This window comes from Perissodus microlepis, chromosome 4 (assembly GCF_051167445.1).
Source record: "Perissodus microlepis isolate ML-2025 ecotype Zambia chromosome 4, ASM5116744v1, whole genome shotgun sequence".
Taxonomy (NCBI): Eukaryota; Metazoa; Chordata; class Actinopteri; order Cichliformes; family Cichlidae; genus Perissodus; species Perissodus microlepis.
In genome coordinates this window covers 2,366,083-2,391,028 of record NC_140464.1, presented here as the reverse complement: position 1 = coordinate 2,391,028, position 24,946 = coordinate 2,366,083, and the positions used below count along the sequence as shown (strand labels likewise).

General features: G+C 43.1%; 1 protein-coding gene across 2 annotated transcripts; it reads left to right on the top strand.

Moving 5' to 3' along the window:
• Positions 1-896: 896 nt before the first annotated feature.
• Positions 897-24,595, top strand: LOC146387999 (ras-related protein Rab-40C). 2 transcript variants are annotated; one of them, XM_084925069.1, is made up of 7 exons: positions 897-1,176; positions 1,908-2,089; positions 9,127-9,187; positions 12,874-12,934; positions 13,008-13,085; positions 17,475-17,697; positions 18,446-24,595. In XM_084925069.1, the coding sequence occupies exons 2-7, from the start codon at positions 1,948-1,950 to the stop codon at positions 18,718-18,720; spliced, it is 840 nt and encodes a 279-aa protein (XP_084781195.1). In that variant the 5' UTR covers positions 897-1,176; positions 1,908-1,947; the 3' UTR covers positions 18,721-24,595. The 2 variants fall into 2 exon arrangements, with proteins under 2 accessions (XP_084781195.1, XP_084781194.1); XM_084925068.1 differs by having other exon boundaries at positions 897-2,089.
• Positions 24,596-24,946: the final 351 nt, after the last annotated feature.

Here is a 24,946-nt window from a genome sequence, read left to right as displayed (position 1 = left end):
ACAACACATGTTATTAAATGCAGCAAGATGAACATTAACTATAAGTTACTGGATTAATTTTCCTATTTATTCACTTTGGTGTTTCTCTATTTGACCCCATTCATTTGATTTTCTATTCTAAGTAACAAAACACAATAAATACACAATAAATAATATAATACTTTAAATATCTAGTGGTAGTGTCTGTTCTTATCAGACACATTTCACTGTGTGTTGTACTTGTATGACTATGCATGTGAGAAATAAAGAATCTTGAATCTATATAATATTCCACCTTCCACTTTGTAAAAAAAACAAAAAACTTTCTATTAAAAATATCTTATATATCTTCTCTTTATAGTTTTCGTACATGCTGAACTGAATAAACAAAGAAATAAGTGGTGGAATGAAGAGAAAATATTAATACATAAATAAGTAAGTGGTATGGTGTTATTTATGCATTCATATATTTGTTTATATAATTTTTTACTCTTTAACCTAATTTCGTTCGTATTCATTTTCCTATCGATTTATTTTTCATACTGCAGTCTGCACGCACTGAAAAGAATACAGAAGTATACCGTTTATGCATGTATTTATTTCTCGTCCTTCTTTCCCCTCTGCTTGTTTCCTCGGTTATTTTTCTGTTTTTCTCACTGATGGGGCGCAGCTTTGATTTGATCCAGTTTATCCCACGTGATGAGAATTTTCTGCCTTTGTTCTGTTTACACTCACAGAGAAATGAATCATCTTTGTTGTGCACATTCTCCCTCAGCGCCATCTGCGCGGCGTTGACAGCACGCTTTGATGGGTATTTCCATTGTCCAATGGAAGCCGCGGCTCGTGTCGGCGCGGACCCAATGGGCGGGGCGATGTTGTAGGTGGGCGGGGACAGCAGAGAGCACGGATCTGTCAGCGCTGAACTCGGTCAGTCGTCGCTGTATCCGCCGAGCAGCACTGAGGGACTTCATGTGTGGTTATGACTGAGGATAATGGAGAAAAATGGAAACAGCACGGACTGAGATCACTCACAGAGATTTGGACTGGACGTAGATGCTCCGCGGCCTTTTGATTCCGCTACAGATGTGGGAATTTTCTGGATTACAGTGAAGTTACTGGAATCTTTGTCATCTCGGTCTGAAGAAAGACATCCAGGCGGCCTGAAATCACTCAGACTCCAGCTGAAGCCCAGCCGCGGTTAGCTGCCTGTTACAAAGCAATATTGTTGTTTTATTCTGTAGAAAGTTATTCAATAAGCTAAACCTGTGCATGGCTAAAATTAGCGCTTTGGTGTCGTTATATGATTACTGTTTTAGCAGTCTGGGATAGCAGCAGCAGGGATAATAGCTAAGCTAGCTAGCGGGGCTGGGGCTAGCCTGTTGTTAGCCGGAAAGCTGCGCTGAAATGACAACAAAAAGACACCCTCCAGGTTTGGGAGTTTGATGTATCACCAAAAATATCTGCTTTAAAAATAAGCAACAGCTGCTAGACTTAGTTTAAAGTAAGTGCAGACAGTAATCATATTTTCTTGCAACTACAACAATCATTCCACAGCTCCAGTTACACTTTAAATATGTGCTTTAATCTTTAATCTCGCAAAGAAAAGTCTTTTGTTCTTTTTTTAACATAATTTTAAGTTGTCAGTGGCAGTTTTTCCTCCCTCCCAAAACTATTATTGCTCTTATCTTTAACAATGTTTTACTTTCCACAACCACATTTTTGGCAGCCAAACAGGACATTCCTCTGAGACTGTGACCCCCTTTTTCCTATTTTTTTTTCTTTGCCTGAAATTAAACTACCTACAGTTTAGAAGACTGTTAACAGGCAAAACAAAGACTCCCAGACCCGCATGTGGGACATTCATGGCATAACAGACTGTGTATCAGGGAATAGCAACGCGTAAGGGTGCTGTTTGGTTTCCCCTTCAGCTTCTTGGAGACTACTCCCTCGACCTCCATGTGAGACAGGATGGGCAGCCAGGGCAGCCCAGTGAAAAGCTACGACTACCTGCTGAAGTTCCTCCTGGTAGGAGACAGCGACGTGGGCAAAGGCGAGATCCTGGACAGCCTGCAGGATGGATCTGCAGAGTCCCCTTACGCTTACAGTAGTGGTGAGTCACTCCCACCTCAGCTGATCGGGCTCCTGCTGGCTCATCACTGAAGTCCTGAACATACAAGCTGCGCACGCCACCACCGCTGCTGCTGTGGAGAGCGTACAATGACACATTCACATACACTGAACTTCACAACACAGCAGTGAGTCAGGCGGTCATGGATGTGTGTGTGCATTGTTGTTGCACATAGTGGATAAACAATGCTTTCTCTGATGTCAGTGTAAAAACAGGTTATTATTGAGTGAGCGTAGTTCCTCTTCTTATTCCTAAACACCTTCAGCGGCGGCCAACTGTGGGGGGAAAAAACAGAGCAGGCCGTGTTTTAGTTTAACAACATCAGCTGTTTTTGAGCTGCTATGGAGGTCAGAAGGTCTCACCTTCAGTGTAGGAGTTCAGTGAGGTGTAACTGAAATAAATGTCTCTCTAATAGATCTCTGATCAACTAACTGCAGCTCCAGAAGTGTGAAACAGACTAAACATGAAAACATTTTTATGACTCATTCATCACCAACAGCATACATGCAAATTCCCGACACAGTGGGAAGCATTTTCAGCTGGAACTTTGCTGCACAGCTTCATCCGATGGCATTAGTAAAATATAACTGAACAGGTTTCATGTATAAAATGTATTCCTAACTCTCTGTTGCACTTACAGCATACTGTCAGACGAGTCAGTGGAAACCAGGAGTCTTTAAACAGAAACTCACAGAACGTAACCTGGGATGAAGTTAAGGTCATGACAGTGGCGCCTGTTATACTCACCTTTTTCATCCTTGTCACTGCCACAAGGCACACTTTGGTGTCATTTTGGCCATTCGTGCACCTTTTATGTTTTGTACCCTTCGACACATGCTTCGTGTGGTGAAGACAGGCATGTTTACAAGTGTGGGTTTTTTTTGCCGTGACTTTAATCATATTTAATAACAGAAGCACGGATCATACAGAGGTGGATGTTGCAATAGACGAGACTTTTTTGGGGGGAAAACTGTGATTTCTTTGCTCCTGGTTTCGACTTCTTCTACGTATAGCAGCAGTGATGTCAAGGTTTTGTCTGAGTGGCAATGATCAAGAGAATAGTGCAGCTAGAGCAGGGCGATATGGCCAAAAATATATATCATGATATATATTTGAAAATTTGTGATAACGATATAACTGACGATATAATTGATGCGAGACAAAATACAACTCCACAACTTTACTAGTGCAAAAAAAACATCCATTTATTTTCACTTAAACAAGCAGCTGTTTTTTATGTGCATTAAAGTTATATAAACATTTAACAGTGCAAATGCAAATTCCTTGCTGAAAGTTTAACCAAAAGGCATTTCCAGTGGAAACTGGCTGACATATCCTGAGTTAACCATGTATAATATCCACTGAAGTTAAAAAGAGGTGCTTTGCAACATTAAACTGCAGTGTGCCAAATAAAAAAGTCAAATACGTATTTTTCGGACCACAAGGTGCACGAGATTATAAGACACATTAAGCAAAACAAAGCAGTCAGATAAATCAAACTTTATTCAACTCATTCTTCTTGCTTCCTCCACTTCTGTACCATTGATTCATTAATGCTGTATTCTATCACAGCTGCTCTGTTCCCATGTTGTTGCAGTATATTAATGACTAACCTCGTATTGTGGATGGATTATCTCAGTTGTTCTCCTGACTGAAGTTTGGTCCGTTTACAGCATCCTGCCATGCGATTGCATTTGTCTCTAACCATCAGGAACCTTCACGTTAACTTTTATCGAGTGGAAAAAAGTTAGCGTTCATCCTCCAGCTTCACTGTTTATGTTATGCTAACATAGCTGTGTAGCTAGCGATCACGTAGCACAGCATTATATACCAGCTAGCCCAACTTCAGTAACCCTACAAACGTCACTGCTGTTTAGTTTTCAGTCTTCATTTATGTTGGAAGTGATAGCAAAGCTGTAGGTTTAAATTTTTTCAGAAATCTCTGTCAGAACATGCTACATCATGTTTAGGTAACTAGCGAAACTAGCGAGCTAACTTCCGCTAACGTCTAACTCCGTTAAATGTAATAAATTCTGTTTTCATGGATGCTTGGATGTTAAACTTAATAGTTACACCTGGTAAAGCAGCAACGCTGATCATTTTATTAAAGATGAAAGAATTTAGACAGTTTTTAACTCTCAGTGATGCTGCAGTGTTCGTTTGACTTTGGGACCATCGTCAGACGGTGACCGTGCGCGTGCCTGGCTGTTATTTGTAGCCACGCAGACTTTCACCAACTATTCACGTGACCCAACCGGTGGTCTTTATAGCGGGAAGGAGCGCTCAGCCGTCGGGTCTCCAGCTGTCCGTCTGTAATCAAGGTATTACACTTTTTGTGGACATGGTCAGCTGAGGGCTGAGCAGTCATTCCTGTTATCCTTCTTTGAAGAGCGCCACCTGGGGCGTATGCATAGTTGGTGCACTGATCCAATTTATTCTGTTTCCGATACAATGCCAGTGGCTTTGCTTCAGTATCTGCAGACACCAATTCAGTACCAGGGTACATTCAATAAGGTGGTATTTCACAGTCAGAAGAAGAAGAAAATGGGAGCCATGTTTTTGTCATTAGAGTCAACTTGATGTTTATTAATGAAATAAATGATAACAAGTAAAGTGAAAAATGCACTCATCTCAGTGTGAGAGTATCCCTGTTGTTATTTTTGGCCTCATTAGTTTCACGGCTCTCAGTCTCACTGCGAGTGCACCTCCTCGCACACAGAGTGGAGCAGATGGAGACTGGAGGAGTAAACTAGTATGAATCCAGCTGACGACAGCCTGTTCTGTTAATATAGGTGCTATAAAAGCTTTAAACCACCTTTAAAAACAGACAAAGTGACAAACTTTTACATTTAAAAAATCACGACCATCAAAATGCTTTAAAGCTTCAGATGGAAACGAACATTAATTATGATTAATTACCCGGTGAGAGTGCGTCTCCGGCACTGTGTCAGTCTGTTAGTCCAGCTTCAACTTTTCATTTACCTTCCAGTTCTTTGTTCCTCGCGCTAAACCCGCCGTCACTTTAGAAGATAAGGAGGAAGAGAATGAGCCGGCCTGCAAGCAGCAGCGGTGATGCTGTCAAGTGAACCAGTCCATCATAATAACAACACAATGGAGGGCTGAGCTTGGTCGAGTCCTTGGGGGATATTTCATTGTTGTGCACTGAAATAAGAAAGGTTTAAGAGCCTCATTTGTCTAACTGATGCACTGAGATGTCTTTTCAGCTTTTTTTAATTGTCTTCTCTGCTAAAGCCTGCTGTTATCAGCCATGAAGCATATCTCAGATCAGGGGAAATTATTTGAAATCCTCTTAGAAATTATTAATGCACAGCAGCTGTGCCGCTAACTAGAACTAACGTCAGCCATGTTTTGCTTCTCTTTATTGCCTCAAAGTGAAATAATTTTAAAATGTCGTTAATTACCCGACACGGCTCGAGCCTGCAAAGCAGACTCTCTGAGACCGTGTTCCAGCAGTCTGATCATCAGGTTAACTCGTCTAGCTGCTTTTGAGGCTCCTAAACGCTGGAACAGCCTCCTCTTTCTGGCTGGTCGGCTTAAACGCAGTTCTTCCAGCATCACTGGGATATAGTTCAAAGAAATTAGACTAATGACATCCAGCAAGGATGGAAGTCATTTTGATGAATAAAAAGATTTACTTCATTTATCCTCAGATGTTTGGAAATTCCCAGATCTGGTTTTAATGTGCTCGTCACTGTTGTGACCTTCTGTCTTCTGCTTTGTTTGAACGAGAATAAGTTTAAAAAAAGGTTAAACCCTAATTCCTTATTATTCCTTGTTATCATTCAGTTCATAAGGATTGTTTGTAGAGACCCTCAGCATGAACACATGCATAGATTTGTGAACTCCAGTTATCCTCACCAGAGAAGAAGGTCGAGGTATGGATGAAACGGTGGGTTTGTGAACTGTTCGATCTATAATCGGTTTGATAATGAAAACAGTCGCCGTCTTCTCGTGCATCGCAGACTTTGTATCTTCTGTGCCGTTGATGGACGTCTGATTTGTGATCGATAGAACAAACAAACTCTAATGACAGAGCAGGAAATGTGACAGACCGGTCTATCCAGCTGGCACCCCCAAACCCGACAGCCAGCTAATCACAGCCTGAGGACAGCGTTATCCAATCAAAATCTGTCCTTCTGTCCTGATTTTCCCTTCTGAAATATTCAGGGTCCTCGCAGGCACTCTAGCCTGCCTTTGCCAGAGGGATAGAAATCAATAGCAGCGCTTCCGTCGGCACAAACATCCCCATCGAAGCTGCGATCCACTCTGCACTCCATATTTAATGAAGCTCTTTGAATTCTTTTGATCTTCCTCTCATCAAATGGGGCTGCTTCCTCTTTTACAGACTGTTTAGGAGCTGGCCTGACAGCAGGGCAGCAACAAACATTTCATCTATCATCTGATCAGCTAGCAACAGTCCTGAGTGGATTTTTTTTGTTGTTTTTGTTTTTTAATGCAAAAACTGCTTCCTTCTCTAAGAAGTTGGTCCAAAACCTCAAAGCTGTTTCCTCTCTGATGGTAGAAACAGTTATGATATATACCAGGGTAGGCGTCTGTTCTTCAGTGCATGCTGCTGGCGTGGTGGTCCTCCGTGTTAATTAGTTCCCAGTCCTGTAATAGGACGGGCATCGACTGCAGCTGGCGAGGGCAGTTCTGATCTGTAAGATGGGGAGAATCTCCAACTAGCAGGTGGAGAACTGGTTTATGTGCTGCTACACCGAGCTCACACTGAGCCAGCAGAGCAGACTCCACCAGCTTCAGTCCACAGTGGACTTGGAGTTTGTCTGATTTATTTATTTATTTATTTTTATGCTCACTGTTGTTGTTTCTGGGAAACTTCTGTTTTTCAAACTGGCTGGAAGTGAAGGGATCAAGTGGAGGAGAGGACCCCCGTCACAGCCAGGGTTTTATCACCTACAGCTGTTGCAGTGAAACATTTAATCTGGCTTAGAGAGGCTGAAGTGTACCCATCTCCAAACACACACACGAACTGAGGGAGGGTCTCCGTGATGCTGCTGAGTGCCAACAGGCAGCTTCGTCCTGTGGCACGATTCCTCAGATGCTGGGAGATGCAGTATTTACGATCACTCTCTGATGGTGTAAAAAGGAAGAAGGTTCAGGTGAAAGCAGCTGATGAACTGCGCAGCTGGTCCATCAGTGTTTTTCCTGCAGTATGGTCAGTGCTGGTAATGTGATATGTCTGCAGGCGGTTTTATAAATGACAGATGGAAGTGCGCATTAAACTGAAACATGATGCATCAAACTGCATTTTCATTGTGTTGGACTTGTGAATGAGACAGGAGCAGTCTCTGCAGCACGTCGGCTTGTGTTTAGTTTCTGGTGGAAAGAGTTTAACTGCGCAGCGCTTTTAGATGAGGCGCTCTAATTTGCGACCATGTCAAAGCCTCTTCGACGCGGTCTGAGCAAAAGCTGAAAGCCTGAAGCTTCACACGTCTCTCCCACAAAGTGAGTCCGTTCCCAGAATAGAAGCAGTTTTCAGCTGAGACATTAGAGAAGCTATTGATTATCTGAGATGTCCTGAGTGCGCCCTGGATATGAGGGGAAAGGAAGCGCTCGCTACGAAGCCCTGCACTCGCTCCGATTCAATTAGGCCAGCCTGAGCTCAGCACTTTAGCCCGGCAGCAGCTTGATGTTGCCAGGAAAATTGGAAGATCTTAGTAATGTGGTCCTGCTAACCGCCGGAGGCTGACACAGTAACATTTGATAGAGCTATTGTCTCTTTCGTTAGTGTTAATAATGGCTGTGGATTGAAGATTCGCTGAGCTTTGCCTTAAAGGGCAGCGAGGAAAAGTGAAACTGTGGGAATGTAACGCAGGACTTGTCTGTGTGAATACTTTTACATGTTTCTGTGGTACAGTGAAGAACGTTCATGAGAATTTCATGAGTTTCAAAGAGTTTTACTGAGAAACAAAGAGTCCTTATTTACAGTGTTCACCCTTCTTATCAGAGGCTGATCCGTTTGTGTGCTTCTGCTTTTTAAAGGCTGAACATACCAAACACAAATAACTTCTTCCAGGAGAGGTTTGGTGGCGGTCTCTGAAGTGAGAACTTTCATTATCAAATAAACCTTATAGATCCACAGTCAGGAAACATCCCTGATCTTAATCCAGTCCACAGTCTGTGGTCAGTCTTTAGTCAGGATTATTTTAAGCTGTGAATCATGCAAAGCTAATTAGACTCCAGGATAAAAACACAAAAACCATTTAGTGACACGAGAACCTGTTGAGCGATAAGATAAACATCTTATCAGAGGTGAGAATCAGATTATTCAGTGGCTCACCTGTGAGGCCTCAGGTGGAAGCAGGCTCGGTGCAAACCTCAGGAACATGTCCAGACGTGGCGCGGTGGGGTGGCAGGTGTAGCGGTCTGACAGGTTTGTCAGAGCAGAGCTGAACAACAAGGACAGAACAGAACGAGCTGTTAGCTGTGTGTGGCGCCGCGCCACAGTCCGCCTCCATCACAATGGCTAAACGGTAAACGCGGCGTGTAAAGGCTCGTTACAGGTCACACGCAAAAGTTTGTCACGGCATTTTGTGATGGACGGATGAAGGTGTAATGGCTAAAACGTAGGATCAGAAGGATCAGTTTATCCCAACGTTAATGGTTTTAATGACTTTTTTGATCCTCTTGGCAGCACAGCAAAGCGTTAAACTGCCACCTGATTATATTATTATTATAATGACTTATTTAGGAGTTGATATTTTCTGTTATGCAACTGAAGCCATATGAAATACACTGTTTAGATATAGAATCAGAGCAATGAAAGAGCGGCGTTGTGTTTGTTATCGTTCCTAAACACGTAGTTGGGACATTTTTAAAGAACGTCACGGTCGTCTGCGTCTTGTTTCAAGTGTTCATGGTGATGATGAGTCACTTCCTCCAGCCTCTCTCTGACTGAGTATTGTACTTGATTGATTTTTATCGTTTTCTGTGCTTCTATCTCCCTAATGTCCATCTCTCGCTCTCTTCTTGTCCAGGTATCGACTACAAAACCACCACTATTCTCCTGGACGGCAGGAGAGTGAAGCTGGAGCTGTGGTAAGGACACGGGTTTATTTTTGTATTTTTTTCTTGCATCCACTCTAAAATCCTGCAGTATGTGTCTGTGGCCTGAAGCCAGAGTTTGGTCACATTAAAGCAGAAATGGGGCATGCCTTTGGTTTAGTGAGGAATGGGAAAAGTTTTTATTGATAGCAGTTTTTTTTCTTCCCTTCCTATTTCTGTTTTCTGTGTTTGGAAAAACAGTTTTATTATCTCTAAGTCTGAACACAGAGTTGGAGGGAATAAAGAGAAGAAGTGAGGCATGTGACTCAGTTACTGTTTATGTAGCACGTTTAAAAGCAACAGGAGATGAGCCAAAGTGAGGGGAGCAAAGGCAGATTAACATTTAAGGGAATGTTTTTAAATTCGTAAAAATGAACAAATAGAAGAAGAATATATTAAACAGATTAAGTTTAAACTGGAGTAAAAACAGACTTTAATGATGAGTCTGAAAGTAAAGACTCTAAACTTACAACAGCAGGGACGAGGCCAAACATCAACTGTACAAACTGTGAGTCGTCTGTGGCACTCCACACCATGCAAAGCATCACACGCTGTGTGGCTAGCATCATCACGCCTGTACAGAGAGTGGGTCAGTCATAAGTGGACTGGATTACAGCCTCTGTGTCAAAGTACTGCAGAACCGTCTTCCACCTCGCTTTGTTTACAACAGCACAGAAACAGAGAACGGGTGAACGGGCGCTAACGCGAAGCTGCACAATCAAACCAAAGCCAATGAATAGCTAGCAGCCTCCAGGAGAGAAGCAGTTCAGGAGGAAACCAGCTCGCATCAACTCCCATACAGGTGAAGTCATTTCCTTGGAAGGAGGAAGTAAACAGCACCTCCACCTGCCAGTAGATAGTCCAGTAGATGTTTCTGAAGATAAAGAGGAATCTCACTGCAATGAAGACGGCCTTTACTGGCACTACAGTCAGATCTGTTTCCCACGCTGAGTTTTTTTTATCATCTTCCGTGTCTCAGCCCTTCTGTCACGTGCCCGTACTTTCAGCTCACAGCTTTCATAACTGCCATGATTTTAAAGCTGCAAGGTGCACGTGCACGGTCTCTTTGCACGCTGTCGTGTCGGTGAAGTAATCCTGTATCTGTGGAGTCGCAGCAGATTCACGTATTTGTCTGTGAAGACACTGCAGTGCTAGGCGAGGCCTGTTGGGTGGAAGTAGGGCAAGGAATTCGACTCCTGAGGGGGGAACCGACGCCTCGTCTTCTGTGTGAAGAAAGAAGTTTGAAGGCAGCTGCGTGATGCAGGATCTTTATTTTGCTGCCTCAGTCTCGCCTCCTCTCCTCGCTGTTTTACAGTGTCAATATCCCCCTCTTCCTCTTCCTCTCGCTCTTTTTTTTTTTTTTTTCCTTCATCCTCGGCGTCCTTTTTTTTCCTGTGTGGTGACTCGGGCTCCTCTGAGTCTCTGGGTTGGAAAACAGCAGATACTGAAAACTTCTGGGATTATTATTACCATCAAATCCACGATAAGACCAAAAGGACAACATGAAATAGTTTCACCTAACAAGAATCAGTTTGTTATTCTGAGCCACGAGGCTCCATGTTGTCCATTGTTTACATGTCCCCTCATTAGTTTACTGTGACTCAAGCCCTGGTGCCACGAGTGCTCACCGGAGCACCAGACGTGGATTAATCTGCTGCTGAAAATAGTCCCCAACAAGCACAGGGACTATTTTCCTTGGGAAAACCATCAGCATGCAGCTGTTTTATAAACATTTGGGATTTTTTAGAAGCACTTCAGTAAGGATGCGATTCGTGAAGTTGGAGGTATGCAGGCGTAAAGAAGCCAGAAAATGTTTGTCTTTTCTGGTACGCTGCACAACAGATGATCCTCTCAGACGGCAGCGCGCGTAGATGGACTGATGCTGCTTGGAAAAGCGGAGCAGCTGGTTTTTAAACCTGAAAAAAGAGATTTAATTCTCATTCCGTGTGTCAATCCGGTTTGCATAAATCTGTCCCTCATGAGTTCTCTGGCGTGTACAGCTCTCTGTGAGACTGCAGGCTGAGCTCACGTCTGACCTGCAGAGTGTCTGAATAAATAAGTTACTGTGTTGGAGAATAAACCAGTCAGAACTATAAAGTGATTCTGATTTTGAGCCAAACCCACAGTCTGCACTGATTATATGTAATTTAAACTGCCTCGAGTCTATTGTTATCTTGTGCCCACGGCTCAGACGTCCTTAGATTTACCATATTTTAAGTCCGTGTGCATGCAGTTGTAGGAATGTGCAGTCCTGCTGCTGCTCGCTGTAGTAGGAACTACCTCACAGACACTTTTCACACAGTGGTGGGTTGGAAATGCAATGTGTGAGATACAGTGAACGTCACAGGTTTAGATGCAAACAAAGACCCAGTCGGACCACAGACCGGGTCTAAACACTGAAGCCCCCACCATCATCGTCGTTACCATCTTGCTGTCTTTTATTTATATATTGAACCCATGTTTAGATGACAGGGAGCCGTAAATGCACTGATAGTTTTATTATGCTTTTCTACTTTTACTGCTTCTGCACTACAAGCCACGTTCAAGAGCTCACACACACCTTAATGCAGCACTTTCTTCCCTGCTTTTAAGAGCCTGTTCTGTGTCACTCACACTTCAAATCGGTGCATCAGGAGCAATTTAGGATTGATCGTCTTGCCCGGGGACGCGTCTGTATGAGGAGCTGACCTTCCTGCCAGCATCGGCTCGTTGAGCAGTCTGTTAGCACAGTGCAGCCGTGTTATTTGTTAGATAATGAGTATAGTTTAACCAGGTGGATTCATCCCCAGTGTAGTTGTTATTGAAGCATTAAATTTGCTTCTGATTTCCAGCTGAAGTTTGGGAGCTGTTTTATAATGCGTCCCTGTGGAAGTTTTGTTGGGCACGCTCTCCATTCTGGGGTTTGTGTCATAACAGTAACTCCTTTCTAACATCAGGTGAAAGAGGAGAAAAATGCCGGTGCGTCGATGTCTAACTCGTGCTTGTGGAGGGGAAGGGTCTGGGCGTGAAACAATGGGAAAGACATTTTTTCCCCCAGAGTAATCTCCAGGCAGAGAACTTGGAGTGGATGTCATCACCCTGGAATGCAGAGTGAAGGGAAAACTCAAATCTTCACAAAACTTAAAGTGCAATTGTGAAAAAGCCTGAGAGCTGTCCAAACACCCGTTCCCTCAGAGCTCTGTGACCCATTTAAACTTTGGTGCTCTCAGAAGTGTTTTACCAGGAAACCATCAAAGTAGGCGGGACCTTTCACTCTTTAAGATGGTTTCAAAATCACTTCAGTGGTGGGAAAAAGTGCAGTCGTTTACTCATTTTATAAAAAATACTTAAAGCGACTCACTACCAAAGACCAAAGCACTCTTATCTTTGATCAAGTTGCACATTTTGATATAAATTTGTGGCATTTGCGACAGATCATGGAGGGTTTGGGTCAGAGCGCGAGCAGGCTGAAAGTGTTGTAGATAGATGGATGAAGGGGATTGAGTTGCATGTTTTTGCCTCAGTTTGGAGGACCATCGCTGGCTCTGCTGAATCTGAAACCCCCAAAAACAAGTCTGCTCAGATTTCCGTCCTGTTGGCTGAAGCCTGCTGCTTTGTGCTGTTTACCCCGAAAGCAGAAGAAGGATTTATCTGCTTGCAGCTGCACAGACCTGAGTGTTTAATGTGCTGCCTTTCCTCAGGGACACCTCGGGACAGGGGAGGTTCTGCACCATCTTTCGCTCGTACTCCCGCGGAGCTCAGGTGAGGATCAAACAGCTGCATTCATTTAAATGCTGCTGGAGTTTGCACGCTGACATCGTTTGTCTCTCTTCAGGGGATCCTGCTGGTGTATGACATCACCAACAGGTGGTCCTTCGACGGCATCGACAGGTGGATCAGAGAGATCGATGAGGTGAGCGTTTGAGAGTTTGGCTTTGTTTCTAATGAATCCAGTCTGACCATGTGACCCACACCTGAATTATTCTCTGCATTAGCATAAAGAGTTTGCACACACTTTGAGCCTGGTTTCTTTTCTACATCATGTCCTGCTGTGTTTAAAATGATTTTTTAGTTTTAATTTATGCTCTTACTTTGATTTCAGATGTAAACAGGTGAGTTATAAAAACATTCTCCTCCTGTACTGTTGTTATGAAGGAGAAATTATCTGTAGAGACCAAAACCGTTTCTGTGTCAGGCTGTAAACATGTTTATTTCTGTGGGGAGTCTCTGGGGACTGACTAACTGCTGGAGCCTCTGCTGGACGTTAGAGGAACTGCAGCTTTTCTTGGACGAGTCCTTTATAGAGATTCCTATAAACAAGCCGTAACACAAACCTGTGAACATCAGAGGAAAAAGGATAAAAAATAATATATGAACATCTAAACATATATTCAGGCAAATCTGGTGCAACATTTGTTGCAGAAAATTGGTGATCAAATATTTGAATGTAATCAGTTTACAGCCAGCAAACTGTCATCAGTTGTCATCTGTTTATGTTTCGCCTTCCAGAGATTCTTGAGTCGACTATCTCGTTTTTATTTCTGTCCTTAAAAGTGTTTAATTCTGTGGAGGTGGAGCAGGAAAGGCCAAACGGGAACACACATTCCAAAGGCCAAAAATACCAACACACACACAGACAAAGAGGACATCCTCTTTGTTTCCAAATCATCAGGAAGGACACACACATACAAAGGCTGTATTAAGTAACTCACTGCTTACTCATATATGTTTTCTCAGCATCGAAGTTTAAGTGTAAGATTAAACTAATCTAAGATAATCCCTGCAAGATGAGTGAAAGATAAAATCTAATGCTGCAGCAACAGAAGAGGAAAGAAAAAACTGTAAGACAGCAAAGTGTGCAGGGATGATGATGCAGGAGGTCCCTAATGATAGACGTTCAGCTTTAAAAAGAAGTTTAAAATATTCAGATTTTCTGCAGTGCGTCTAATGCAAGTCCTGAAACCCCCAAATCTGTGATGCCTACAGCTACCAGAGTAGTTATAATAACATTGTAGACCAATCAGCTCCTGTGCTGTGTGGATTTGCAACTTCTGGGTATGAAAAACAAAAACAAGCTTCTGTTCTGGCTCAGTCAGTCAGCATTTCCTGTTTGAAGCTTTAAATACTTCTGTACATAAATCAGTACATATTAAAGACAGGAAATACTTTTAACAGTTCATTTCACTGCCGTTTGAGTCTTATTTGCACCAAAAAGCACCGGGTCTAATGAAAAGTCACGGCCTTTAACTTTTGGCCGTGACCACATTCTTAAGAACTGCACAACAGATGCTGCCACATAATCGAACAGTCTAAACATGTTTTTTCTGAATCCTCTGCTGTGCTTCTGTCTCCTTACAACAGTGTTGTCATTTCATCTCATTTTTCCTTTTTTAAAAACTGATTAGAGGTAATAACAACTCACATTTCTGTCCTTCTTCTCCTGTTGATTAATGAGAACCGTTCTGGTCAAATAACCTCATCTATGAAATTTAAATCCTGCTGCTGTGTGACTGCTGTGAGGATTTACTAAATTGCACACATCATGATTTGCACAGCCAGCAGAAAATCTGTGAATTACATTCAGCCGCGAGACGAGACACGATCAGCCTGTGAGGATGAATCTGATGCATCTGTCACTAAATGTGGTTAAAGAGAAAAGTCCCAGAAGGTTTCAATTTGATTGTATTTGCAACGATAGGGCAAAATGAGATAATCTCACAATGGTAAAGAGTCCTTCTAAGATGGTTATCACTCCTGAGTCAGTTTGATTGTAAAATTTTCAAGCATAATGTTTTGAGCTGTCCAGCTAACAAACTGAACCAATCACCACCTTCTTCTTCTTTTTCTCTGTAGTAGTAGTATTCTTTATTTTAACAGGTCAGTTTTGAGATCTAATTTTAAGGAACACCGACACTTAAGAAAAGGATGTGCAAAAGGAGAAAGACAAATACATGTTCCAGTGAAATCAAAGTGTTGCTTCATAGTGTTTTTGTTGCTCACTTATAGGTTTGCAAAGTATTTAAATCCAGTTTTCAGTGTGAGTAAAACGTCCAACTAATGTTAGAAGTGTCCTGTGAGCAGACAGTGTTATTATATTTAAACGCAACAGCAGGGGCTCAGATGTAAGATGAAGTAGAGTCTTATAAATAAACATCATGCAGTGCTGCTAAGCATGACCATCTGGCTTCTTCATATACAGTACAGTAATAATATCACCATCGCAGAGAAATTTGTAGGTTGCAAATTTATCGTGCGGGATCATTGGAAGAGCCAGTGGCGTATGAGATGGTGTTTCTAATAGTGGAAAACACCCAAAGACGATGGCGACAGGATGTGCCAAACATGAATACAAACATCATCGCCACAATCAAGTCCAGATAAATTTTAGATTGTGGAATGATCTTACAACCTCAAAAAAGGGAAAAAAGATGTATTTCTTTAGCAAAATCCAATTTAATCTTCAGTTTTCTTGGTAGGTGTTCCATATGAGTCAGTCTGGTATCGACTCTGAGTCCGAGGTCTTTACACCAATCAAATTTTTACATTTTAATACCATGAAGGGTTTGAGTATAGACCAAATTATGGTTTTTAGTGACCTCACCAATAACATGTGATTAGTTTTATCGTAGTTTAGAACACATTTACATTTGCTGAAATATTTCTTTAATGTATCAGCAGGCTGTAGTTTTGCAGTCATCAGGATAAGGGAAGCTCCAGTGGTATATAACGTAGTGTCCTCTGCGTAAAAATGTGCATTAGTTTTTGAGTCAAAGATGTAATAGAGTTTTTAGTAAATAAAAGAGGTCCAAGAATACTTCCCTGTGTAACACCTGTACTAATGACATCCATCCAGAGTCTGAAATAGTTATAGAAGTTTTATATACGTGAATAGCTGAGTACTTTTAAATACCGTATTTCCCGGACTACAAAGCGCACCTGAATATTAGCCGCACAAGCTAAAATCAGGGGAAAATCCTGTTTTGTACATCCATTAGCCGCACCTGACTAAAAGCTGCAGGTGTTTCAATGTTGACTTATCATATGTAAGACAATATGCACAAAGGGAATTGTCAGGAAACAGATGGCTGTTTGGAGACACGCCCCTTTTATTAATATTTTGAAAAACAAGTTACGGGTACATATTTGCATAACTTTTTAGGTATATGTACAAGTAGCGGTAATTACAAGTACGAAACATGTACTGTGCTTCATAAATGAGTAACAAATGTAGTACATAACAATAACCTACAGCACACCAGAAAAATAGATTCGGCCTACCTTTTAGGCTCAGGTGCAGCGACACGGCTTTAACAAGAGGAAAAGTCAGTCATTCACCACCATCTTTCTCTTCTTCCTGCGCACTAAAACCACCAAAGTCCTCTTCTCCAGTGTCGGACACGAACAGGCTCAGGATGGCTTCGTCATCCACTCTCAGCTTCTCTCCTTCGTTGTCACTTTCAAAACCAAAGAAATCCTCATTGTCAGTGTCGGAGTCGAACACCCTCAGAAGGGCCGTGGCGGTGTCCTCCTCTCCATCATGCAGCAGTCCAGCCCTTCGAAATCCGTTGGTGATCGTGGATGTTTTCACACTTTTCCACGCTGTCAGATTCCACCGGTGAAGTTGGGCATAACTTGCTTTTCGCAAGTTTATCGCCGCTCGTCATCCACGCCTCCTGCTGAACGCGTAGCGCTACTTTGAAGTTTGTTTTTCGCGCTACTTGTACGGCACTATGTTGCCTGGTGGATGGACATGTGACCAACATACCACTCTTGAACCCCGATACTGTGTGTCTGATCACATGCCCTTCCGCCCTGCCGTACAACAGCGGAACAAACAAAACAAATCGTCTTACGATATGACAAAAATCATGGACAATCCATAGAAAAGCCGCACCTGACTAAAAGCCGCAGGGTTCAAAGCTTGTGCAAAAAGTAGCGGCTTATAGCCCGACAATTACGGTAATATGGTAAATAAAAGAGGTCCAAGAATAGGTCCCTGTGGAACACCTGTACCAATGCCAAAGGTAGATGACGTCATTGGGGGTGGTCTGAGTGTGAAAAGTGAACAAACTCTGAGAAGAAACAGATTAGTGGTGACGGTCACTACAGTCATGTTTCATTCAGTTTGCAGAACAGACTGGGATGAATTAGAGAGAGGTACGCGCTGCATGCTGACGTCCTGTGCTTAACTTGCAAAACCCCTTTTTACTTTCAGGGACTTAAAGTTGCAAAAAGCACCAATAATCCAATTCAAACATCATCTCACAGCAGTAGGTAACTGTCTTTTTTTTTTTTCTCCCAGCATGCCCCAGGCGTGCCTCGGATCCTCGTGGGTAACCGTTTACATCTGGCTTTCAAGCGGCAAGTTCCCACCGAGCAGGCGAGGGCGTACGCCGAGAAGAATGGCATGACCTTCTTTGAAGTGAGCCCGCTGTGCAACTTCAACGTCATCGAGTCGTTCACGGAGTTGTCGCGCATCGTCCTCATGAGGCATGGCATGGAGAAGTTCTGGAGGCCCAACAGAGGTGGGTGGATGTGGAGCTGGGGTCATCAAAGTGAGGAAAGATGGGTTGTTAAACTGCACTCTGCTGGATTTTCACTACCGCCGAGAGCAAGAGAAAATGAGTCTGTGAAGCACTGTGGAGCCCATCAGCAGATGGATGTCATATCGCCACACAAGCTCTCTCAAACTAATTAATTTGAGCTCATTCCTGTCATCGCTCTGTCTCCTTCGTGTGTAATTACAGTATAAAGCAGTGGGAAGTGATGTCCTGCACGTCCTTTGAGACTTTATAGAGAACAGAGTCGGGCTCAGTGTGCTGAAACTCGCCTCTTTCAGTCTGAGCTTCCTCCTGTGTGTCAGAGAAGCAGCTCGAGCTGTCTGAGCTGTGCTCCTCGAAGCAGCTGCAGATCTCCTGCTTTTCTGATTTTTTTTATTTTCTTTATTAACAGCTTTATTCAGAGGAATGTTCTATTCCTGTCAGGTTAAAGCAGATGGAATCACAGCATCACTAAGCTTACAGCAGCTCCTGTAACCTCAGCAAACTGCTGCTATGAGGAAGACAGACAAGAGTCATACAAGTCCTTCACATAGAAATCAGTCCTCAGTTTATTCGAGGCAATAAGAGTCGAAAGAGGTCTAATTTCTTTAGTTTTGTTACAATCTGTTCATAAATTGGTAATAAAAAGCATTTATCTGAAACCTGACATTAACATTTGTCCCTTAACGGATGTTTGACGGTAACCTCGTCTCTGTCCCCTCCCTCTCTGCAGTCTTCAGCCTGCAGGACCTCTGCTGCAGAGCCATCGTGTCCTGCACGCCGGTCCACCTCATTGATAAGCTCCCGCTGCCCGTCGCAATCAAGTCCCACCTCAAGTCCTTCTCCATGGCCAACGGAATGAATGCCGTCATGATGCACGGACGCTCCTACTCGCTGGCCAACCCAGCCGGCGGATCCAAAGGCAACAGCCTGAAGCGCTCCAAGTCTATCCGTCCGCCGCAGAGCCCGCCGCAGAACTGCACCCGCAGCAACTGTAAGATCTCCTAACAAGCGCCGCTCCCCGGATCGCAGCTTGGAGCGGGCGTGTGATCAGGAGACAGATGTGCAGGGTGTCGTTAGCTGGAGGAAATCCCTGAACCCGAAGAGCAGGAATGATGGATAAAGGGATGCATGAGCGCTACCTCCCACCTACACGAGGTCATGTTTCAAGTGTTTAATGTTCTTTGCAGGTGAAGGGGGAGGGGTTCGAATGGTGCCTCAGGAAATTTAGAGAGTGACTACAAACGTTTTGATCTTATTTACACTAAAACAAGAGGAAAAGACTCCAGAAACTCCTCCCTGCTGGAGAGGCTACTACATGAACAGAGATCCCTCACCAACGCATATTTCGTTACTCTACGTGATGCACGCCGCTCAGTGTCTGTGCATCACCGCAGCCTTCACTTTCACACCTTTCCTGTTTCCTTTTTTCTGTCCACACCTCCGTTATTTTTTGTTCTATGACTGATAAGCTAACCATCAAAACACTAGAAATGATCAGTCGCTTTTTGTCAGCACACGTGTTTTAAAGTGATTTTATATTATAAATCCACAGAGGTTTAGAGGCCCCACCCCCCAAAAAAACCCCTGGAGGACCCGGCCCGAGCCGAGTCCAGACCTGTTAGTGTGCCTTGAGCCCAAGTGAACGAGCATGCAGCAGATAGATCGCTAAAAGCACAACAGTAACCATGAATTAGAAAATCCACAGAGGTTCAGAGTTTCCTATTTTTAGTTTGCAGTCCCTTCATCTTCTGATCTTCTGATGGACTCCATTTGTCGTTTAAATGCAGCCAAATGTGATGAATTATACTGAGGAATTTATTTTAAACACGCTTTTTATATACATTTTTTTTTTAAGGAAAATGTGTTTGTTGTTCAATATTTCACATGTGACAGTCAGCCAATCAAATGTACAAACCCAAACTGAACTTTTCAGACGGGTGGAAATGTGCTTGGGACTATTTTCAGTGGAGGAGTGATCCACATTTGGTGTTCTAGTGTGGAGTGTGGTTATGTGTCAGTGGGTTTCTTTTTCACCCGAGAGCTTCAGCGACTTGATTTTTTTCCCCACTCCTTCCTGTCATCGTGCTTTTCAGATTTCACGCCTCACCTGTCGTGTCACACCTTTCTAACTCAGCAGAGTCTCGTCTGCGCTCACCTGCTGCTTCTCTGACAACGTGCCGCCGATCCAGACTCGCCTCGAAGCGATGCTCCACCCAAACTCTCTGAATGAGCGTGTTGGTAACGGAGCAGTTAGTGACACTGCCGCAGTCCATTAATCCGTGTGTTGGTTTCACTGAAAACATCAACGTACGATAACTTCGCTACGTTTAATGAAGCCTTCACATTCTGAATGTTTTCAGAGTTATCGCATCTTGAAGTACATCAGGGTGGATTAAGAACATTATACATGTGTCTCCTCACACTCGTGCACAAACTGTGACGCTTGGAGTGGGTTTAAAACCGATTCGTTTGCATTTTTTAACAGAGCTTCAACATCTTTTTAAGCCCTGGAAGTTTCACATGGATATCTGTCAGCTGTGAGGGATCAAAAAATGCAGAATAACTGCAAATTTGGACCCTTTCCCATATAATTAGAGGGCCTGTAACTCTGAAGATATTCATGTGTGATGGTAAAATTTTGCTTGGCTTCATTAAATAAACTAAAGTTATTGAACATAAAAAATTCAGCTGATTCTGAGAGACCCAGAGACGAGGGACCGAGTGATTTCTTTCATTAAATAATGCTGCTTTTCTGGGGTTTTATTGCATTTTAAACAGATTATTTGTGGTTTTTCGCTCTTTTATGAATCAATCGTCAGCTGAAGCTCTAAATTGAGCACAAAGAAGTGAAGCAAATATATGGTGTCACCCTAATGGCTGCAGTGTCACAGTTGATCACTGATTAATAAAACCCAAATCACACTAACTTTGCTGAAAGATGTTCCAGCTGTCATTGAATTTCTCTGATTTTCACTGCAAGAAGTTCAAATTGAATTAATTTAAAGTCATAGAAGACAAAGAAAACCAGCCGATCGTGCAGATTTGAAAACTGCAAACTGTTAATTAGGAGCCAGAAGTAGTACAGAGGAAATCTCCACAGTGTTTTTGTGCTCAGATCTGAACGCGTGGGCAGAGAGCCTCAGCACGCAGCTTTTTCTTTTCCACGTGCACACGGTTTCCCAGCACGGCGCTGAAGCATCGGTGTGCTGTTTCCGATTAAAATGATCATATTTACTGTGATGAAGCGTGTCTGTCTGCTGCAGTGAAGCTGAAACGGTCCTGAAGCTCTGCTGCGACATAATTGGCTCACATGTTTCTGTTTTGGTTGCTGATTGGTGATTTTGGTGGATCGGCGATCACTCGGGCTTCGCTGAGCGTCGCGCCCGCTCTTTGTGTAACATGTTTGGTTTTATTTTCACCGTTTTCAGGAGTTTAACCCGAGCACAGCTGCTGCTCTTCATTGGGTGGCGAGTCATTGTAACCATCCGGTCACATCTTTAACCCACACAGTCCCCTCAGCTGTTAGCTTACTGCGCTCCTGTGACTCTGCTGTACCTGCAGGCGTCCCGCACGTCTGTCTGCTGAGGTGTTTCCATACGTTTATTTCAGCTTCAGTCTTTGCCTGAGCTCTCGTGGGGAGAGGCAGCGACGCCCGAGACTTTCTGAAGCTGTTCAGATGATGTGACAGTTGAAGTTCTGATGAGGGCAAACAGGAAACCAGTCACAGCGGCTGGTCAGGCTCGCGTTGAAGTGGAAACTTTCCAGTATTGATAGTAAACAGTGACCCGTGTTTATCGGAGCGCTCTGAATGTCACTCGCTGTCTTTCATAACCAACTTCTCTTTGATGCAGACCAACTGTCAGAGCAAAATGTCAGCCGACAGGAACATTTTCATTTTAATCGACTCTTTTCACTTTTTGAGACGTCGCACAGACCAGAACATTAATCGGGAGATGTTAAAAATCTAAAAAGTCTTTCTCTCAGTGGAAGCATAAATAGTTTCACTTCATTTCAGGATGCTTAACTTCCTTTTTTATGCTGTTTGCAATTTTTATTCTGTGATTTTCGTCACATTTCAGAGAAAATCAATAATGTGTTTTAGATAAACTGCGACCAAATCAGTTTTCCGCCCACTCAGAGTCTCAATCTGAAGATAAAATCTCGCCTTCATTTCCGTCACAACCATCAGGTCCTTTCACGAGTGACAAAAACTACATTAGTTAATAATTTAGACCCAGAAGGAGTCGGAGTTAGAAGACGACCGCGGTGTCAAAATGTAGAAAAAAGCAGACGTGTGGCCGCGTATCCCACACGTGACAGCTGGGAAAACTTTTTAACTTTAATAAACCATTCAGCAGAAATCAGCTGACTCTGAGGGGGTCAGGTGGGAGCGAGCTGCAGGTCCTTTCAGAGGACTGGAGCACAGACGTGTGTTCAGGATGTCTGCTGCTGGTTTTCCTGATGTTTGAAATAAAACACAGCAGACTGCGTTTAAACGCGAGCTCTTGATAATTGAATTAAGCTGCGACCACGAGGATGGAATTAAATGACCGTCCGCCTCGTGTTTGCCGTCCGTGTTCCCGCCCTGCTCGTTCTCCTGTCAGCGCAGCGGCGGCCTCCGTGTGCGAGCGGCCGCTCGTGTAGAAACGAGCCGGAACACGTGAAGTCTTCCGAGTCGCTGCGTTTTAAACTCCTCCGACTGGATCTCCCACGGGAACCAAAGCAGCAGGTCTTCTTCTCTCTGCCTCTGATCTGCACCGCCGCCTCCGCACGCTGTCCCATGATTCATAGCTGCTGAATAATAGATGCTCCTTTCATAGATCTCTGAAGAGCTTCATCTCTGTCTCTTTCTTCCTCTCTGCTCGCTGCGTGGTTTGTTTCCTCCTCAGTTTCTGCTTCTGCCTTCTTTTCCTTCGTCTTAAAATCCTGCAGATGATCGTTTTTTCTCTGCGCTTCGTTCCAGGTTTTGTGGCGTCTCTTCAGGCGGTCGGTGGGAGCGCCCTCTCCATCCGCTCGGTTTTGTTTTGTCTCCTTTCTCACCTTTAATGATGCCCGCCACTGATCCAGAGTCAGATTATTCCTCCACCACACACATTAACTGTAGTTCCAGCAGCACCCTCAGGACCAGCCTAATGTTCTCTAAGAATAGCCAAACCATGAGATTAGTCTTGTTTATGGTGGTTTAATGGTCACTGATCTCAGCACAGTAAACAGCATCTGTGCTCGGCCTCTCACTGAAAGTGTTTTAGTGCAAAGCTTCTAAAAGTAGAAGCTCGATCGAACTGAATGCTGTTCATCTAAAATAACGCACAAGTCACCTGAAAGGTCAAATAAAGAAGAGTCTGAGTTTAAGTTCTCGATAAACTGCGGAGATATGAGTCGCTGATTAAAGGAGAAACATGACGTAGATTTCCAGCTGACCTGTTCAGCTCGTTTCCAGCTCCCTCAGAGCAGCTTTGCATGATTCACAGTTCAGAATAACCCTTCTTTATCTGAAACCGAGCCTCTGTGCAGCCCCTCAGCTCATCCTCTGCCTGAAACAGAGTAATTTAGCTCCTCCCCGTTTAAACCAGCTTTCTTCTGATTGGCTACCACGTGCAATCAGATAGTCTGAGATACAATATTAGGCATGTCCACTCTCTGTGACATCATTTTACCAACTTTAATGTGAATTAAGACGATTCGTTTTAAATGTTTTTGTGTTTTCAGTCCTAAAAATTTCGACATACCCCTCATTTCATGCAGGATTGTAAACTACATTTAAAGCACTCTGCATGTTTCTGTTATAATGCCAGACTTCTATATCAAACATGTCTATTGGTTCTAATAATGAGGCAACAATATGTAAATGTAGCCCCGTTAAGCCAAAGTTCAGCCTCTTTTTGCTCTGATTAAGGTTTAGAGAAGCAGATTTCTTCATCCCGTCCTTTCTGCAGACAGCACAGCTCACAAGTACTTAAAACTGCCCCTCAGCAGTCGTCCAGACTTTAACCAGTCAGAAGAAGGTTCAGGAAGGTGGGTGCCTTTAAGCAACGGGAGGAAAGTCAGCTTGTTTGACAGAAAGGCCGGGCGGCGATAAATAAGGTCATTCCTGATCTGCAAGTCATGCGGCGCTGCTCTGATGGAGTCCCAGAATAAGATAAGATAAGATACCTTTATTAGTCCCACGAGTGGGAAATTTCATGTTAAGGCTGCCGACCTATTGCACGCAATGGAAAATACATGTAAATAATTGGAGGAACTTTTATGTTTGAAGCACAGCTGAATAAAAGGAAATCAGCAGTGATGATCACATGGTTTTTAGTAAATGTGCAGAAACTCTCTCGTAGTCACAACAACAGCAGGAAGTGAAGAAAATGTCCTCCTGATGAGGAGCCTGTGAGCGTGGTTCAGCATTTTTCTTTTCCTGCAGTTTTCACATGTATTTTAAACGTTTGTTACGAAGTTCATGAATGGAAAAACACTCACACCATCAGGTTTCATCTCTTTGCCAACATTTTTAGGTTTTCAGCTTCTCCCACTCTGAGGCTTTTATTTTCTCGACATCAGCACAACAAACCTCGTGTGTTGTTGTGTTTGTTCATCCAACCACAGTTTTTTTATTTGAATAACCACAAAAACGTTCACAGAGGATTGTGGGACTGTTTGTAACAACAAGAAGAAAAATGACCAGTAAAACACTACTCCTGTCGTTTTGGCTGAAGCTGCTGAGCGTGTGTGTGTGTGTGTGTGTGTGAGTGTGTGAGTGTGAGAGAGAGGTAATGATCTTTAAACATCAAGCTGAACATTTTTCTTTCTTGTTTTTAAATTATTGATTGTACAGTTTAAGGCGATGTGTATGAAGATTTTTCACAATAAAAGTATTGAATGTTGACGTCAACCTGCCTCAGGATTTTGTTTATTTTACAGCCCAAAAGATAAACGCCTCAAAAAAATAAATAATTATAAGTCATTTCATGCACATAAAACATGAGCACAGTCCGTGAATCAGTGTTTTATTAGAGAAGGCTGCCATCTAGTGGATGGTTGTGTTACTTTAGTTTGAAAAGAAGTCCAACCGGAAGTATTTAGATTGCAGTTGGAAGTATTTTACAAGAATAAAATCATTTAGATTACATTTATCTGTATGGTAAGATCGATTGATTGATTAATTAAAAACAAAATTATGTTCAGAGGTGATTCAGAATTATTTCAGAATAAAGTAGATAAAACGTCTCAGTTTACTGTATAA